The sequence below is a fragment of the Drosophila subpulchrella genome, unplaced genomic scaffold (genome assembly GCF_014743375.2).
Source record: "Drosophila subpulchrella strain 33 F10 #4 breed RU33 unplaced genomic scaffold, RU_Dsub_v1.1 Primary Assembly Seq477, whole genome shotgun sequence".
In the NCBI taxonomy this organism is placed as follows: Eukaryota; Metazoa; Arthropoda; class Insecta; order Diptera; family Drosophilidae; genus Drosophila; species Drosophila subpulchrella.
Genome location: NW_023665684.1, coordinates 1,256,278 through 1,274,327, shown reverse-complemented (window position 1 = coordinate 1,274,327; position 18,050 = coordinate 1,256,278). Strand labels below are relative to the sequence as shown.

The window sequence follows — 18,050 nt, the reverse complement described above, 5'->3', positions numbered from 1 at the left end:
GGGTAAGCCATCTGATTTTTCGAAATATGTGGTGGCTCGATCGGACTTTAATGTTCTCAATAGTCATTGCTATTCTATGTATTTAAGTCGATGTAAATTCGAATTTTCAAATGATCCGAAGCAGTTTTATAACTTTGTTAATGCCAAGCGTAAGTCGTCAGCATTGCCTTCATCTGTACGTTTTAACTCAATGGAGGCATCGACGGATTCTGAAATTGCTGATTTATTTGCCGAGTTTTTCCAAACTACTTATAGTTCGGTTGCTTGGTCAAATTCTAACTACCCTAATCCCTTAAATAGGGCAAACTGTATTTTTACCCCTGAAATTACGGAAAGTTCTCTCATAAGAGACTTAGCAACAACAACGCCAACTTATTCTCCCGGTCCAGATGGACTCCCCGGGTGTGTGCTTAAGTTTTGTGCGTCAACCATATGTAAACCGATTCTTAAACTTTTTAATTTGTCTATTTCATCATCAGTTTTTCCTACTATCTGGAAGGACTCTTTTATCATTCCACTTCACAAAAAGGGTGCGAAGGCGGATGCCCAGAATTATAGAGGTATTTCCAAATTGTCGGCAATTCCTAAAGCATTTGAACGTATTATTACTTCTCATTTGCAACATTTATGTTCCTCGCTAATATCACCGTGTCAGATGGTTTTGTTAAGCGAAGATCGACCACCACCAACCTTCTTGAATTGTCATCTATTGTAATAAAAGGATTTAAGAAAAAAAATGCAGACTGACGTTATATATACAGATTTTAGTAAGGCCTTTGACTCTGTCAACCACTCTCTTCTATTATTCAAATTAAATCAGCTTGGATTTCCATGTAAGCTATTAACTTGGATTTCAAGTTATTTGAATGGTAGGACTCAGAGGGTTATATTCAAGAACGCTGTTTCAAAATTGATCTACGTGACATCTGGAGTGCCTCAGGGTAGTCATTTGGGTCCTTTGTTGTTTACTTTGTTTATTAACGATCTTCCCTCTACCATAAAACATTCTCGTGTACTAATGTATGCTGATGTTGTTAAGCTTTTCTTATCATATAACGATATAGCGTCGGGTTCCAACTTACAGTCAGATATTGATTGTTTTCAGGGATGGTGTGAGTATAACCTTTTAAATTTGAACTGCCTTAAATGCAACGGTATGACTTTTTATAGGGGTACTCCTACTTTTGTTAGTTACTCTCTTCAAAATACGTCACTCGACCGTATATATTCCGTTAATGACTTAGGCGTTCTTCTGGACCCAAAACTTAAATTTGACTGCCACATAATGTCCACTGTCAACAAGGCCATGAGTGTTCTTGGGTTTATAAAGCGTTGGTCAAAAGAATTTGATGACCCTTATACAACCAAATTATTATTTACCTCCCTTGTCCGTCCTATTTTGGAATATTGTTCTTCGGTTTGGTGTCCACAATATCAAGTGCACATTGACCGTATTGAGTCGGTACAAAAAAAATTTCTTCTTTTTGCCTTTCGTAGTTTGAACTGGGATCAAAACGTAAGGCTACCTTCCTATCAGAGTAGATTACTATTGCTTAATTTACCTACACTTGTAAATCGTAGAACAATGCTTGGTACTATTTTTATGCAAAATCTTATTAGAGGTGATATTGATTCTGTAGAACTTGTAAACCGCCTAACTTTCAATGTCCCTGCTAGACTAACACGAAATTATTATCCCCTAAATTTGCCACGATGTACATCAAATTTTTGTCTGCACGAGCCCTTTCGCGTTCTATGTAATAATTATAACAATCTTTACCATTTAATTTGCACATCATCTTCTATCCCGGTATTAAAAACTAATATTTTAACTCATTTGCTTCATTCTTAGTTGCTTCTTTTATTTTCATTTGTGTCCCTATTTGTTTTTTGTATCTTCCTCGCGAACTCGCATTTTTGCCCAAATTTATAGAAGGGCCCCGCGCGTAACAAGCACGTGCTTGGTGTCGTTGGGCCACTTGTTTGTACTGCTCGTAGTGCATCAACGTCCATCATATATAAACATTCTTCCAATAGAACCCCCAAATGACAACAGTGATATACTCAGTCTTGATAACATAGTAGGGATGTTCACGAATGCCTGCAACTCGGCTTTCGAAGCAGCCCACCCTAAACGCAAACCGAGAGGAACCAGAAAGCCTCCTTGGTGGACACAGAAACTTTCAGAACTCAGATCCAGTTGCAGAACCCTTTTTAACAGGGCAAAAGCAGGAAATGAGGATCTAAAATGGCAACAGTACAAGTTAGAACTAGCCTCCTACAAGAAGGCCATAAGGAAAGAAAAAAGATCAGCTTGGCAGACCTTCTGCTCAAACATAGAGGAAACAGCCGATGCAGCTCGGCTTAGGAAGATCCTCTCCAAAACAACCCCCTCCCTGGGGTACCTTCAAAAACCAGATGGCTCGTGGACAGACTCTAGTGAGGAGTCCCTAAGCCTACTAGTAGACACCCACTTTCCGGGTAGTCTCCCGCTAGAACGTCTCCCAGAAAATCATGCAGGTCTAAGCATTGACTTGGAAACGCTTCTTTCCGAACGCAACATAAGTTGGGCCATAAACAGCTTCAAATCACCAGGACCCGATCATCTCTTACCTGCGCACATCCAACACGCAGGTCAACTTGCCATCAACTGGCTAAAGACAATTTTCCGTACCATTCTTAGGATAGGAACGTTGCCATCAACATGGAGGGAAACAAAGGTAGTCTTTATACCCAAAGCGGGCAAAGCCTCGCACACGACGACGAAAGATCTTAGGCCCATAAGTCTGACATCCTTTCTCCTTAAGAGCTTCGAGCGACTGATTGGACTGCACATCAGGTCAGTCATTGACTCGAAACAGTTATCAGCAGCGCAGCATGCATATTCAAAAGGCAAGTCCACCGAATCAGCTCTACACGCGGTAGTCAGCCAAATCGAAAAGTCACTCAATCACAACGAATACGACCTTGCTGCATTCCTGGACATAGAGGGCGCTTTCAACAATGTTCTCCCTACAGCTATAACCGAATCCCTCACCGACCTGGGTGTTGAGATCCAAATCGTGGAGTTAATCCATAAATTGCTGATGAGCAGAATGGTAACCTCCACGCTAGGAATCTCAACACAAACAAGGTTCGTGAACAGGGGAACCCCTCAGGATGGTGTACTCTCCCCCCTGCTATGGATCATCGCAGTAAATAAGCTGTTGTGCTACATGGAAGGGGGTGGATGCAAGGTTGTGGCATATGCGGACGATGTAGCCATTATTTTCTCAGGAAAATTTCCTCAGACACTATGCGATCTAATGACCGCCAAACTTAAAATACTCTCTGACTGGACAACAGAAAGAGGTCTAGGGGTAAACCCCTCGAAAACGGAACTGGTGCTGTTTACAAACAGATACAAGATTCCTCAACTAAACCCACCAATATTAAGTAACTGCTCTCTCTCCTTCAGTGACAGCGCCAGGTATTTGGGGTTAATATTAGATAGGCGTCTGACATGGAGACTAAACAGCAAAGAGAGAACGAGGAAGGCAACAATTGCCCTCTACTCCTGCAAAAAGGCCATCGGAACGAAATGGGGCATGTCCCCTGTAATACTCCAGTAATAACACGCGTATAGTAGTTTTAATAACTTTTATTAAACAGTCGCTATTGCTCGCTACCGCTCGCTTTCGTTGCTTATCGTCGACTCCTTCTTGAACTCAACATACGACGCGATCCAACACGCGTCGTGGTGAGTTTATGTATCCCGTGTTGGGCTCGAATCCCGATCAGCTGACACGGGTTCCCACATCTCTCCTTTTTTTTCAGACGCAGTTTTAGACCTCCCTGTGGCATCTGTGAGGTGAGCTCCGCGTCAATTGGTTTGGCCGGGAATGATTCATCAGTCCTTTTCGGGGATTGGCCCTTCTCCGGCTGAACTGCAGCAGAGGATTCGACTTTCTTGAGGTGACTGGCGTTCCTGGTATACGACTTCCCATTTCCGGTTACCTGGACCACATCACCGTCTCTGCTGGTCACCTCGTAAACCGTTGGATCGAACGTTGGTGTTAGCTTGTGGGGGAAAATAACATTTTTAATTAGAACCCTGTCACCTACAGTTAATTGAATATCTTTTGCTCCTCTAGCTGCATCTGCTACCTTCTTCCCTTTTTCTTTCTGGCACATGTCCCTATCTCTTTCCTCCGAGTCCACATCCTGATCCGAAATATCCTCAATTCCGGGAATTTTATCTCGAATCGTCCGATTGTACATCAGCTGGGTTGGAGCTGCACCCGTTGTACTATGCGGTGTTACATTATACATAAGAACGAACTTTTGCAACTCCTTCTTATTGTTACTTCTACTCGCATATGCGATTTTGAGACGTTTAACCAGCGATTTATTCATATTCTCCACCTCGCCGTTCGCTTGTGGCCAATATGGAGGAGTTGTACGCAACTCGATCCCGTTTGTTGTACAAAATTCTTTGAATTCCGCGCTTATAAACTGGCGACCGTTGTCCGCTGTTAATGTTTGGGGAAAACCTAGCCTTGCGAAAATTTCCTCCATCTCGTTTATTATAATTTTTGATGTGATGCTCCTCGTTATTTTGTACTCCATATATCGAGAGTAATAATCGATTAGTACCAAAATGTATTCTCCGTTTGGTAGCGGGCCTAACAGATCGGTTGCCAAACACTTCCATGGGCCATTTGGAAACGAGTGCCTCTTCATTGGGGCCGGACGTACCGGAGCAGACACCAAAATGCAGCTACGACAGGTTTTAACGAACTCTTCAGCTTCTCTGTCCATTCGTGGCCACCATACTTTCGATCGGAGTCGCCGCTTCATTGCAGTCTCGCCTGGGTGACCCTCATGTGCTAACTCCAACACTTTCCGTCGCAGATTTTTCGGAATCACTATCTTTGTTCCTCTTAGCAGCAAATTACCGAGCGTCGACACTTCAAATCGAAACGGATAGAATGGACTCGATGTAGCTAGCTTCCACGAATCCTCCTTTAGGCACGTCATTGCATCCATTATCCCCTCATCATGAGTACTACTTTCTGCTATCTCTGAGATTGATAACGAAACTGGAATTGAATTTGAGACGATATGAAAAATGTTTTTCTCCCCCTGCCAATCGAATGAGTTTGACTCGGTTTCCTGGGACAGTCTCGACAATGAGTCTGCGATGTTTTCTTTTCCTGGCTTATACACGACTCGGAAACGGTAAGATTGTAGGCGTAGAAGCCACCTTTCGATGCGGGCTGGAGGTCTGGAAGTGGGCTTAAATATAGCCTCCAGAGGTTTGTGGTCTGTTACTAGGTCAAATTCTAATCCGATCAAATAAAAATAAAACTTTTCTACCGCCCAGACTAACGCGAGACTTTCCTTTTCTGTTTGAGAGTACCTTTTTTCTACCTCCGATAAACTCTTGCTGGCGAACGAGATAATACGGGGAATTTTATCTTTGTCTAGTTGCACCAATACCGCTCCTAACGCTACCGGACTAGCGTCCGCAATCAACTTAGTCCGATCAGTCAAGGTAAAATAGGACAGCATGGGGACTACCGAAACCTTTTCCTTTAATTGTTTAAAAGCTAACTTCTGCGCCTCACCCCATATGAATTTCTCGTTCAATTTGAGCAATCCTCTCAATGGCTCTGTCGTATCCGCCAAGTCTGGTATAAACTTTCCAACATACGTGACCAAACCCAAAAAGCTGCGGACCTCTTCCTTATTTTTGGGTTCTCTAAAGTTTTGTATTATCTCAATCTTGCCTGGATCCGCCTCAATCCCCTTGTCAGAGAGGATATGACCAAGAAATTTCAGCTTAGTTGTCCGCCAAACACACTTCTCCTCGTTGAGCATCACATTACGGCCCACAAAAACATCTTTCACCTTGCTCAGCGCCATGTCGTGCTCCTCGAGAGTATTGCCAAAAACTATAACATCGTCAATATAGTTTATGGCATTTGGGCACTGTGCCAGCATCTCCTCCATAAGCCTCTGGAAAATCTCCGGAGCTGAGTTCACTCCAAATAGCAACCTCTTATACTTGAACAGCCCACGATGTGTAATGAATGTCGTTATCTCCCGGCTCGCAACGTCAAGCTCAAGTTGATGATAGGCGTTCTTTAGATCAAGCCGAGAAAAGTATTTAGCGTTCTTCAATTTGGTCATCAATGAGTCGAACGTCGGGAGAGGATAATTTTCCCTTTTTATGGCCTTATTGGCTCTGCGCATGTCCAAACACATTCGAATATCTCCACATTCTTTAAACACGATGACCACTGGCGATATCCAAGCGCTCGGCCCAGTTACCGGCTCTATAATATCAAATTTTAGGGCTTCCTCTAGTTTTGCGTTTACCTTGTGCTCCAGCGCCGTCGGGACTCGCCTCATGGGTTGTTTGACAGGCACCACCGTTGGATCAATTGAAAGCCTTATCTGAACATCTTTCCATTTGGGGAACGCACCAATCTGCTCAACTCGATTTATGTTTAACCCTAGTTTTAAAACATTGAGTTGTATCGCAGTGTCACATCCTAGTAGTGATTGTCTGCTGTTTTCTATGACGTAAAACGTAGCAATTACCTCCGGGTCCCTTTTTACGCTTATCGGAGCTTCAAATACTCTTAATATTTTGAGAGGTTGATCAGAAGCATAAGAACGGAACTGGTTCGATGATTTAGTGCGCATGTTGAAAATGGTTGCCTGGTCGTCGATAAGTATCTGCCAATCTGCTTGACTGCATAGATTGTGTTTGGATCCAGAGTCGATAACCATTTCCATTGTCCTGCCGCCGACTTTGCATGGAATAATCTCGTCATTATTCCCCTTGGTGGCTACTCGAAAACAATCAGAGTTTGCTGACTTTTCTCCGTCGTGCACAGACTCACAATTAACCAGCCTGATGTGTGTGTCTGTACGCCGTGGCCGTTTTGCCCAAGGCCCGTCCGCGTCGTGGTTGCCTGCTCTTATTTTGGTCTTGCATTTCCGTGCGAAGTGTCCAATCCTTGAACATTTCCTGCATGTGGCGCTTCGTGCTGGGCAGTCTGGGCTATTCTCCCTATGTCCCTTTCTCCCGCAACGACCACATTCTTGCAGTGTATCAGGGTTTCGTGTCTTTTGATGTGAAACTCTCTGAATTGTGCTTTGTTGGCCAGCTGCACCCATCGTCTCTGTCTGCCTGTTAACCTGCTCTTCGATGTGACACATCTTTACAAAATCATTTAAAGTAAATTCGTTCTCCAAGAGCTTCCTTTTTAAGTCCAACGGCGCCCAGACATCTATGATTTTGTCTTTGAGACAGATCTCCTCAATTTCCTTCTTGGTTTCGCCGAAAGAGCACTTTGCAACTTGTCGACGCAAACGCATTAAGAATTCGGTAAAGCCTTCACCTTCCACAGGAACCATAGTCCGGAAAAGGTGCCTCTCGAAAACCGAGTTCCGTTGTGGAGAAAAATACTCGGTTAATTCCTCCACTAGAGGTGTAAAAATGTCATTATTGGCTTCCTCGTCGAACGCAACAAGTGCCCCAGGTAAGTTGTACACCACTGCCTGCAACTGCGGTCCACCCAGGTGCAGCAACTTATTTCGCTTTTTGTACACAGACGTTATCTCCTCCGACTCTATGTAGATGGTAAAAGAGCGCAGCCATGTCTCCCACTCATTTCTCCACAACGCCTTGTCAAATGCTTGAAATAGAAATGGTTTTAGCTCCGCCATTTCGGTAGATTACTGAAATTCAAGAAAAATAATAACAATCAACTTTTTTTTTTCAGCTCCAATAATAACAATTCGTTGTTATTATCATTTGCTTTATTTTCAACTCCACCACGCTCTTAAACATGCGCTTTTGCTATGCCTTTTTGCATTCGCTTTTGCACTTAAATCTCTCTCTCATCTACCACCACCTCTTTCTTATTTCTCTTTTCGTGGTGTGTTTCTTCTCTTTAGATCTGCAGGAATTTAATCCGCACACTTGCTTCACCCACCTATTTTTCGTAACGTGGTCGATACTTTTCCCGTTTCCTTTTTCTTGTCTCTTCTTTCCTTTTTTTTTTCTTCTTTTCTTCTTTTTTTTTACTTCATCAGCCTGAATTTAATCGGCTCTCGATGAACGGATGTGATCGAAACTTTTCCAGTTTCCTTTTTCTTGTCTCTTCTTTTCTTTTTATTTCATCAGCCTGAATTTAATCGGCTCTCGATGAACGGACGTTTTACCCACTTATTCGTTTTGTGGCGTACCAAGCTTGCATATTCACACATTTACATACAACTACACATCGCATGTACATTTCGCACAAACATGAGCGCTGCACGTGCAGGAATATATACATACATATATGTATGTATCTCTATTCCCTTTTCCAGCTTATGCACTTTTTTTTTTCTTTACCTGCATTCGTTGGCAGCGGTCGTTTATTTTATTAATACTCAGTAGTCTTTCTTATCCGTCAGTAATAGATTTTAATCCTCGTCGCCAATGTAATACTCCAGTAATAACACGCGTATAGTAGTTTTAATAACTTTTATTAAACAGTCGCTATTGCTCGCTACCGCTCGCTTTCGTTGCTTATCGTCGACTCCTTCTTGAACTCAACATACGACGCGATCCAACACGCGTCATGGTGAGTTTATGTATCCCGTGTTGGGCTCGAATCCCGATCAGCTGACACGGGTTCCCACATCCCCAAAAATCGTCAACTGGATACACACAGCGATAGTTAAGCCTATTCTGCTCTACGGAGTGTCAATATGGTGGCCCGCGCTAATGAAGCAGACAACCACAACAAACCTAAACAAGGTACAACGAATGGCATCCTTATGCATAAGCGGAGCCCTTCGCACCACCCCCAACGAGGCGCTAAATGCTATTCTGAACCTGCCAAGTCTGGACTTAGCCGGCATGGAACGAGCTAAGATAGCTGCGGTTCGGATGAGGGACTTAGGGCAGTGGAAACCCCAAATATACGGTCATGCCAGGATTCTCCAGCAAGACACAATGATCCCACCCAGTACAGATCTATGTAAACCTATTGAATACATCCACACCCCCTTTGAAGCATTGCTCCCAACCAGAGAAGACTGGGAACAAGGCCAGCCGGGCCTTCCAGGCGGAAGTATTTGCCATAATTGAAGCTTTGATGCTTCTGAACGATGCAAACTATCAGAATAAACTGATTAACATCTATAGTGATAGTCAGGTGGCTATCAGGTCGATTATCTCGACCAATACAAACTCCCACACCATATCAAACTGCCGCAAATCTCTGCACGAGATGGCTCTGCAGTTTAAAATTTACCTGATATGGGTCCCGGGTCACCTGAACGTTACAGGCAATTGTATTGCAGATGAGCTGGCCAGGCATAGCACTACCGTTTCTCTCCTTCCGGACAAGGAGAACATTGGTATGCCGATGGCCACCTGCAAGCTTAACATTAGAAATCAATATAAGAAACTTGCGAGCCTAGCATGGACACATGTTAAGCAGTGTCGCATCTCTCGCCAGACATGGCCAATCATCGACGCGAAGAGAACTTCGGAACTATTAAGACTAAACCGTACCGAGTGCGGAATGGTAATACGAGTGTTAACAGGCCACTGGTTGGTTGGCACACACGCAAGCAGATTGGGCGCGCCCCGAAACGATTTCTGCAGAAGCTGCAGGGACGAGGAGGAAGAGGAAACGGTGGAATACCTGTTCTGTTCCTGCCCGGCCCTGTGCAGATCTAGACTGTACCACTTATGGAATCCCTTCATGAGCAGTCTATCTGAACTGGCGAACATAAGCCTAAAACGAATAATAAAATTCATTAAAGCAACCGGATGGGAATTATGCTAAGCCAGCTGCAATAATGGCAGCAGATTTTTAAGAAAGGGGATACAGATCCACGCGGTACCACAATGGACCTTTTAAGGACTAAGTGTGTCAATGATTTGGCAACCGCTCTAACCTAACCTAACCTAACCTATAGTCACATTTACGAAAACATCTATTTAAAGTTGGAGAAAGTAAAGGAGAGAGGGTATCAACGCATGGAAAACAAATTGTAAGTTCCAGTGTGGGATGATATCGGTCTTCTGGCACAACTAGTGGGTCAATTCTACTTACCGTGACTTCAGACTGATCTAAAACAAATACAAGATCTTATTACCTGTTTAGCTGTAATGAAAGTTTTAACAGACCGGCAACTAAGTCATGAACAGATAAAGGGGTAGAGACAAGTGAGTTAGTGGAAGGGGACCAAGAAATGTCAGGGAGATTGAAATCACCCAAAACAATCAAAAGATCCCTTTCGGAGAGATGAAATAGAACAGTTTTTATTGCAGACAAATGTTGCTCATAAATTGTTAAGTCGGATTCAAGTGGAATATAAGAACAAGTTACATAAATAGAAAAAGAATTCAAAGAAACTTTACACCAACTAATTCTATGTCATTGGGATCAAGAAAGTATATTCTCTCCGATGTTTAAGTAGAGGTAACGGCAATCAGAACCCCACCCCCTACGAGGAGAGCGATCAGTTCTATACGTGTTAAAATTGTTGGATAGAGCCTCAGAGTCTGATATCTCCGGTTTCAGCCAAGTCTCAGTAAAGGCCAGAATGTTTTCAGAAAAGGCAGAGAAGTCAGCATAAAGCATAGGTAGCTTCATATTAAGTCCCACAACATTTTGATAGGCCAAAAATAAACTGCTCAGCTTTTTGGCGCAGGAATTGCCGTCGAAGGCTCCGTCTGTTTGGAACAAATTCTTTAATGACCAATTCATCACTAGGCCAAAAACTTTTAGAATTTAGTAATTTAAATACTTTAGGAGGAGCAGATATTTTAAATGAAGATATCCTATGAACATATGGAAATTTAAACTCCTCCGCTGTGATGTTTTGAGATAGAAATTCCCGGTGTATAAACTTGTGTTAAACGAGACACAAATAATTGCTTCCTATATGGAACAACCGAGGGTCTCTTTCTTCCGCCACCAACAATCTGAACATCGTTCGTCTGATTATCGAGACCAGGGACTCCTATAGAGCTAACTTCACATGTAGGCACAGAAAGCTGTGTAGTGTTCGACCCCTTAGGTTGACTAGCCGAAACAGGGACTCCTCCAGAGCTTTTGGTACCTATGGGTACTGCTGGCAGTGAAGCTTTAGGTCCCCCAACGCCAGTGGATGCCGACATAGCTGCCGTTACCGATCGGGTAAAAATATTTGAAGGTAAGTTGGGACTTGGAACTGATGCCTTTACTTCAACAGATTTTAAAGAAGCTATCTTTTCGCGATTAGGTGACCGTACTGACATTTTTTTATTATCAAGGTCGGCCTTAAACTCTTTGAAATCAGCAACTTTGTTCATAAGTTTATCAAACAGTTTCTTGATCAATGGTCAGCGCCACATAGCCATCCAAATGACGGTCTATTTAAACGCATGGGGCACAAATCCATGAAAAACCAACACGCAGATCAATATAGTCTTTTACTCTGCCAACAAGTCCAGTACATTTCGGATATATTACTATCTTGCAGAGACGACAGTAAATAAAAAGGTCATTAGGTGGCGATCCAAGCTGACAATCTTTTTTGGAACAAAAGAGAGCCATTTTTTTAAGTATTTTAATTTAAGAAAAAAAAATTTTTTTATAAAACCAAAAATCAAAAGAATTGTAAATACCTCATTTAATTTGGCAATGGGATCAAACAATAAAAATGTACACACTGTAGTAAAAAGATGTCTTCTATATTTATTTGAATAATCTTTTTATTATATGGAGCAACAAAGGTGCCGCCACCAACGCACTATGGGGAATTTGCCCACTTTTTGTGGCATTAATTAATAACTTTAAAACGAAGCAACACTTAAAAGCTTTGTTTTTTAAATTAAGTATATAATATTAAAAGGAAGTAAATTAAGAAAGATGTGGGTGGTCCCGCCTTTTTTTTAAGTAGGGAAAAATTTTTTTTCTTGTTAAACAAATAAAAATTTTTTCCTTATTTTTTTTTTTAAAGACCAAGCTGATCTAAAAAAAAATGTTGGCGTTTTTTATTTCACATTTTTAAGTGAAATGGTAATTTTTTGTATTGTTATCACTATAATTCTTAACAAAAATACTAAAAACCTATATATCGACGTTAAGTAAGTGAAATAATGTTGTAAAATAGTTTTAAAATATTCGTTATTTAATAAGAAATATAATTGCACACTGTTTTTTTTTAAGATAACATCGAAATTGGAATTTACCAGAAAAATATGGTGGAAATATACGATATTAGGTAGAGGTATTTAAAGCTAAATTTTAGAGAAAGTGCGCAAAAGTGCACTTTTATACTAAAGCCTAGTACTCAGATCGGCTAAGAGTTTCACTAGTCGAAAAATCGTATTCTTTGTAGTGTGACCGATGTTTTCAAAGTTCACCCGCAATGCATGTTACTGACAAGCAGCTGGGTTTGTTGCAAAACGCTGATGTTGCAGGAAGTCGCCCAGCATCCTGGCAGTGGCTGGACATGGCTTCTCCAACTGTTCCTTAGCGGGCGCCCTATTTTCCTCCTCCCTGTAGAAGCCAGCGCGTCCTCCAGCTCCGCTTAAGATGCCAAGTAGCTGGTGGTTATGGTGTCCGGAGTCCTAATGGAAAGGTCTTCGGAGATCATATTACTGGTGGTGGTTCTGCTGAAAATATACTTCTATTAGTAAAACGCCACCAAATTATTTTGGCTAGATCTTACTTTTTTTGCCAGGACACGCCCGGCAGGATGTCCATGTAGAGAGCGAAGTCCCACTCGGCATGTTCCTTCCCACTGGGATTCTCTAGTGGATCTCCCTCCTCCAGCACTTCAACTATTCTGTGGATTTGCCCCTGTTGTGGTATTGCTTCCTGTCGTTCAAATCCCACAATAATGGGCAACAGCATTGATTAGGCATCCTTTTTCATCTGCACTAACCTCCTTTAACCGTTTTTGGGGTTTTTCTTCCATTTAAAATTTTTAAAGATTTAAGATTAAATTTCTTATTCTTTGGGCCGCGGCTAACGGCGTTCATCGAAAATTCACTCGCGAAATCTGGTATTTTTCCTGGTATTTCCTTAGCTCATCTGAGTAGCGCGCTGAAAAACAGACCCGACGAAAACCTTTAGCCGCCTGTTTGCCTCTCGCTCACTCCTAAGGTTAGCTCGCGGTTTTCGTCGATGTGAGTACTAGGCTTAACCGAGCTCAATGAGAACTAAATACTCTACAAGATAAAAAAGGTTTCAGAGGTGGAAACAGCTGGAATCACTTTGTAGCTCCATTTAAAAATACAAATTAACTTAAAGATTTTGTTTTTTTTTTAGGTTAGAACTAGAACACGAATATAAGAACACCACAATCAATAAATTCAATATCAAGTTCACAAACACAAGTTACAAGTCCCTCTGATTTAAACTATTAAGAATAATAGGCGATTTTCCCGCGCTGCCACGTCGTTGAAATAAAAACGGGCTTTCACAGCTAGTTACTTAACAGTGGTGCGCACTGTTAAACTTTTCTGTTAGTAACATTAGATATTGATGTTATCCTGATGCATTCTGATAAACAAAACCAATTTTTAACGACTTTTAAAAAATGGGTTTTGGCCAAAAAATGTGGTCAAATTCCCCATAGTGCAACGTTCAGTTGTTTCCGTTCATACATTTTCCCTTAAGTTCTAAGTAAGCCAAAGTCTCGTAGCTGCGCTGCCCACAGATGGACAGCAGAGAGACGGCTATGTATATTTTATAAATTATATGTATATAATTAGGCTGGAGGCTAGGGAATATGCATATACTGGATTTCGGTTAAGCGTTCTGCGCGTGCAACAGAATGCTGACACTTGCACTTTCTGTGAGCGCACCGATCGACTCATGTTTCGGCCACTTACGTTTTTGACCGGGACTTAGCTTATGTAAACACTGCAACAAAGTGTTACATAAAGTACTCTTGGTACAGTAGATATTCCATATATAGACAAGCTACAACACACAAGAACACAAAAGTTTAAGAGCGCGTAGAGACTGCGAGAGCGAGAGAGCGCGACAGAGTGGCTATCGACTGAGCGTGGCTTGCGAAACACAAACAAAATATACACGAGAACAGTTTAAACGACAAGAAACGGGAGAGAGATTACAGAAAGTTATGGGAAACAACAACAAAAGCTATTGAAACAAGTGCACCACAGCGTAAAGAAGTTTCAATAACAAAATGCACAGGCTTAAAACAGAATTTGGTTTTGTTGAAATTGCTACAATAAAATAGACACAAGCACGGCTGGTTATGTTGGACTAAGTCACAAAGTAAAGCACCAGTATCCCAGATATTAATGACAAATTGACAAAAATCACAGAGCACAAGATAAACACAACCGGTCACAAGCGACGCTAAATCGAATAGAAAAAACAAAGCTATATTTTGCAAACGCACAAATTTGATGCAAAACCGCACTGTCCACTTTTAGCTTAGTCCAGCGTTTTTTTTTTAAGGAAACACAGGTTTTAATTTTTTTATTGTAATGCTCTCTCTGCTGATTTTATCTTTTTGTTTACCTTTAACATAGCCTCTTTGTATTGAATACGAAATTCTTTAGTTTTGTATCGCTTCCACCGGAGGTATTCCCTCAATATTACGTGAAAATAATGAACCCAAATCTTCTAACAAATTTAGCAAAATGCTTTGAAGACATTGTCATATACGCAGAGTTCGAAGAAAATATATTAAAAAGACATAAATATTTATTACTCCTAGGAATTGAATTGCCTATTGGTTTACATAAGAATACTATTTCCCAGATTACCAGAAATTAATACAAAGTGTATAGTTGTGTCCCCTTGTATTAGGTCAACAAGGGGTCATTGTAAAAGAGGTTCCCAGGCAAGGACAGACACAAAAGAATAACTTTAAAACGTTATAATTATTATGATCTCAAATGTACAAGTGTATGACAAAAGTGCAAAATTCGTTAGACCGGCGGCGTGCTTTCAGCGCTGTTCGACCGTGCAGACTGTTTCTTCTTTTTTTCGTTCCTTCTCATGCTCTCGCCCTACACAGGTCCGACAAGCATTAAACTGAACATACCGCCAGCCAATGCTAGACCAGGCTGTGGTGGTGATAAGCCAGCTCGGCTGTGTGTCCTCGGTATCTAATATGGAAATATGAGAGCGAGATGTGCACGCAAGCTACAGTCTATAAATCGGGGTGCACAAGTGAGTGCACCCAAGCCCAAATTGGAAGAGGACAGAGCTTTGTTACGGATCGTTTCAGCTGTCCCTGCTTAGTTTTAAGTGTTACTACCCGGACCAGTGCGTCTGTCCCTGGGTGTAACTTCATAACACGCCCGAGTACCCATTGTGACGGGGGTAACCGGTCGTCCTTGATGATGAGAAGGTCGCTAAGCTGAAAACTTTTACTCTCCCGACACCACTTCGGCCTTTGCTGATGATGCGCTAACCACTCACGACTCCAAGCCTTCCATAAATGTCGTATCATTCTCTCCAGCATTTTGGCTGATATTCCGGGGGCGCCATCATTAAGTCTCCGATGAGGAAGTGCGCGGGGGTGAGCACTTTTAGATCGTGCGCGTCAGCCTTGAGAGGGCAAAGCGGCCTTGAGTTGAGACACGCTTCTATGCTTACGTGCACCGTGGACAACTTTTCGTAGGTAAGCCGTCGATCTGCAATGACTCTCTTTAGATGGTGGTTAACTTACTTTACATTGGCCTCCCAAAGCCCACCAAAGTTAGGTGATAGAGGAGGAGTGAAGTGCCACGTTGTTCGCTACAACGCAAGCTTGGGGCGATGAGCTTCTCGTAATCCGCTTAAAGCTGACCGAACACCGTCTTCATCACATTGTCTGCACCAACAAAGTTGGTTCCGTTGTCACTGTAAGGGTGCTGAACCAATCCTCGTCGGCCAGTCAACCTGTCCAGAGCCAGTAACAAATGCTACGCGGTGAGACCTGTCACCGCCTCCAAATGCGCCGCCTTTGTTGCGAGACAAATGAAAATGACGATGTATCCCTTGTAAAAGCAAGTACCTCGTAGACGCGCTGATTTAATCTCTATCGCGCCTGTGTAGTCGACGCGTGTGTGCCAAAGTCAACTGCGCACCTCCGTGTAGCGTTAGATAGTGCGAGTGACATATTACAAATTCTGTGAAATTATGAGAGCTTGGCAGGAATTTTGGATGACGACGTTCGTGTGACAAGCTAGAATGGCGAAGTCGTCCACTCAATCGCAAGATGCCTTCCTCTAATATCGGCGACAAATTTAATAACTTGCTTTGGAAGGGCAACCGTTTGGAGTTACTTACTGCAGACAAGTCGGTTGCGAACGATTCGCGCTGTACGATCCACACGACAGCTAATAAAGCGTAGTCGAGCTCCTCAATACTTAAGGGCCCAAAGCGTCTCTCTACCGTGCCACATTTGCCTCTGATGCGGCGTCGTTAATGCCTTGATTGCGAACGACTGAGACCTCGTGTAGCGCAGTCCGCTGGATTCTTGGTAGTGCCCACGTGTCTCCACTGAACTGGCGAGCAATGATCCAAAACGAAGGCGACTCTATTCGTGATAAAGGTCTTCCATCTTTTGACGTCTCCATGCAACCAGTGCAGCACAATTTTAGCATCCGTCCAATAGCAAGACTGGACAGGAAAGGAACTTAGACACTTAGCCATAGTTAGCCACCTTACCAATTTGGTGGCTAATACCGTTCCCCTTAACTCTGTTCGAGGTATAGTTAAGGGCTTCCCGGAAAAAATCTTTGATTTTGCAGCCATCAGGGATGAACAGCACCTTCCCCTGATGCTCTACCTTTAGGTACACAGCAGCTGCATAAGATGGGAAGATCCATCGCAAAATGCATGCATCTGAACTGAGGATATTGAAGACGGGGCGTAATGGATCCACCGACCTATGCTTACCTCGCCGATCCACAGCAAGTTGTCTCGAAATACTGGGACCCGCATGTCCCAGTCCAGAGCCATCTGCATGCCATCTGCATGCATTGTCTTGGCCATGGTAAGCTCCTTCAATATTAGCTTTCCCGAGATGATGACCGGCGCAATGAGACCCAGCGGGTCAAACATCCTTGCTATACTGGATAGGATCATCCTCTTCGTGAAGCTGACTGGAATTTCGAAGTTGATCTGGTACTTAAGAAAGTCCTTATTTGGGAGCCAATGCATTCCTAAAGCCCTTATAGAATCTGTAGTGTCCCAACTTAACAGGGTCTGACTGCAATGGTACTCTGACGGAATCGAGAGCAAAAGTCTCGAATCGTTGCTGGACCACTTTCGCAACTCCATACGGATTTTATACCTGAAACCGTTTATCTCCTGCTTCTTCTATAGTATGTCCTCCAGAAAGAATGTCGTCTAGATATATTTTGTTAATCAGCACCTCCTCCGCCTTAGGGAATGACAGCTGCTCTTCTAACTCCTTCTGCTCGTCCAGACAGTATCCATCCAAAACGAGTATTTTGAGCTATGGGCTCCAATCCAATCTTCGTATCTGGCAGCATGATTTGTGCCAAGACGTCCACTCCCAAGATGAGATCAACTCGTTTCGTTCGGTAATAATTTGGATCAGCCAGCGGGAGCCCTTTGATGTGACTCCATCGCTGCCGCGTAAAGCTGAAACTGGGGGGCAGGATATTACGGAATTGAGCACATATGCGGAATTAACATCTAATGAAAAATGGGAATTGATAATACTGTTGATTTCAAAATTGACCGTATACTTGCAACGACGACCGCTCCCTTGACCTACACCAAAAATGGATGCTCTGGACTGAACAACGTGTTCAGATACTATGGTTGCCTCAGATCCTTGATCGACGAGAGTGTTTACTACTACTACTTTCCTACAATAAGACGAGTTGTAGCGAGGAGTACATTTTTCGAGGAAAGGTTGGACTCTGCTCCGACGTTGACTGTATATTGTGTGTAGATACTGTATCCCTAAGTTCCGACGACACAAACTGCGGTGTCGGCGGCCGGGCAGGATGCGATTGAGCGTGGCTCGAAGGCTGGTTCTGAGCCGGAACCAGG

The 18,050-nt window shown here is 42.8% G+C and overlaps 1 protein-coding gene across 1 annotated transcript; it reads right to left on the bottom strand.

Annotated features, from left to right (window-relative positions):
- Positions 1-3,684: 3,684 nt before the first annotated feature.
- Positions 3,685-6,486, bottom strand: LOC119562447 (uncharacterized protein K02A2.6-like). Its single transcript, XM_037875633.1, has 2 exons — positions 4,147-6,486; positions 3,685-4,059 (listed from the first exon to the last, which is right to left on the bottom strand). The coding sequence occupies exons 1-2, from the start codon at positions 6,394-6,396 to the stop codon at positions 3,685-3,687; spliced, it is 2,625 nt and encodes an 874-aa protein (XP_037731561.1). The 5' UTR covers positions 6,397-6,486.
- Between the last annotated feature and the right edge of the window lie 11,564 nt (positions 6,487-18,050).

Coding starts and splice junctions, on each gene's coding strand:
- LOC119562447 (XM_037875633.1), bottom strand. CDS start 6,396: ATGAGGCGAGTCCCGACGGCGCTGGAGCACAAGGTAAACGCAAAACTA. Junction 4,060..4,146: donor AGAAAGAAAAAGGGAAGAAG/GTAGCAGATGCA, acceptor TTCCCCCACAAG/CTAACACCAACGTTCGATCC.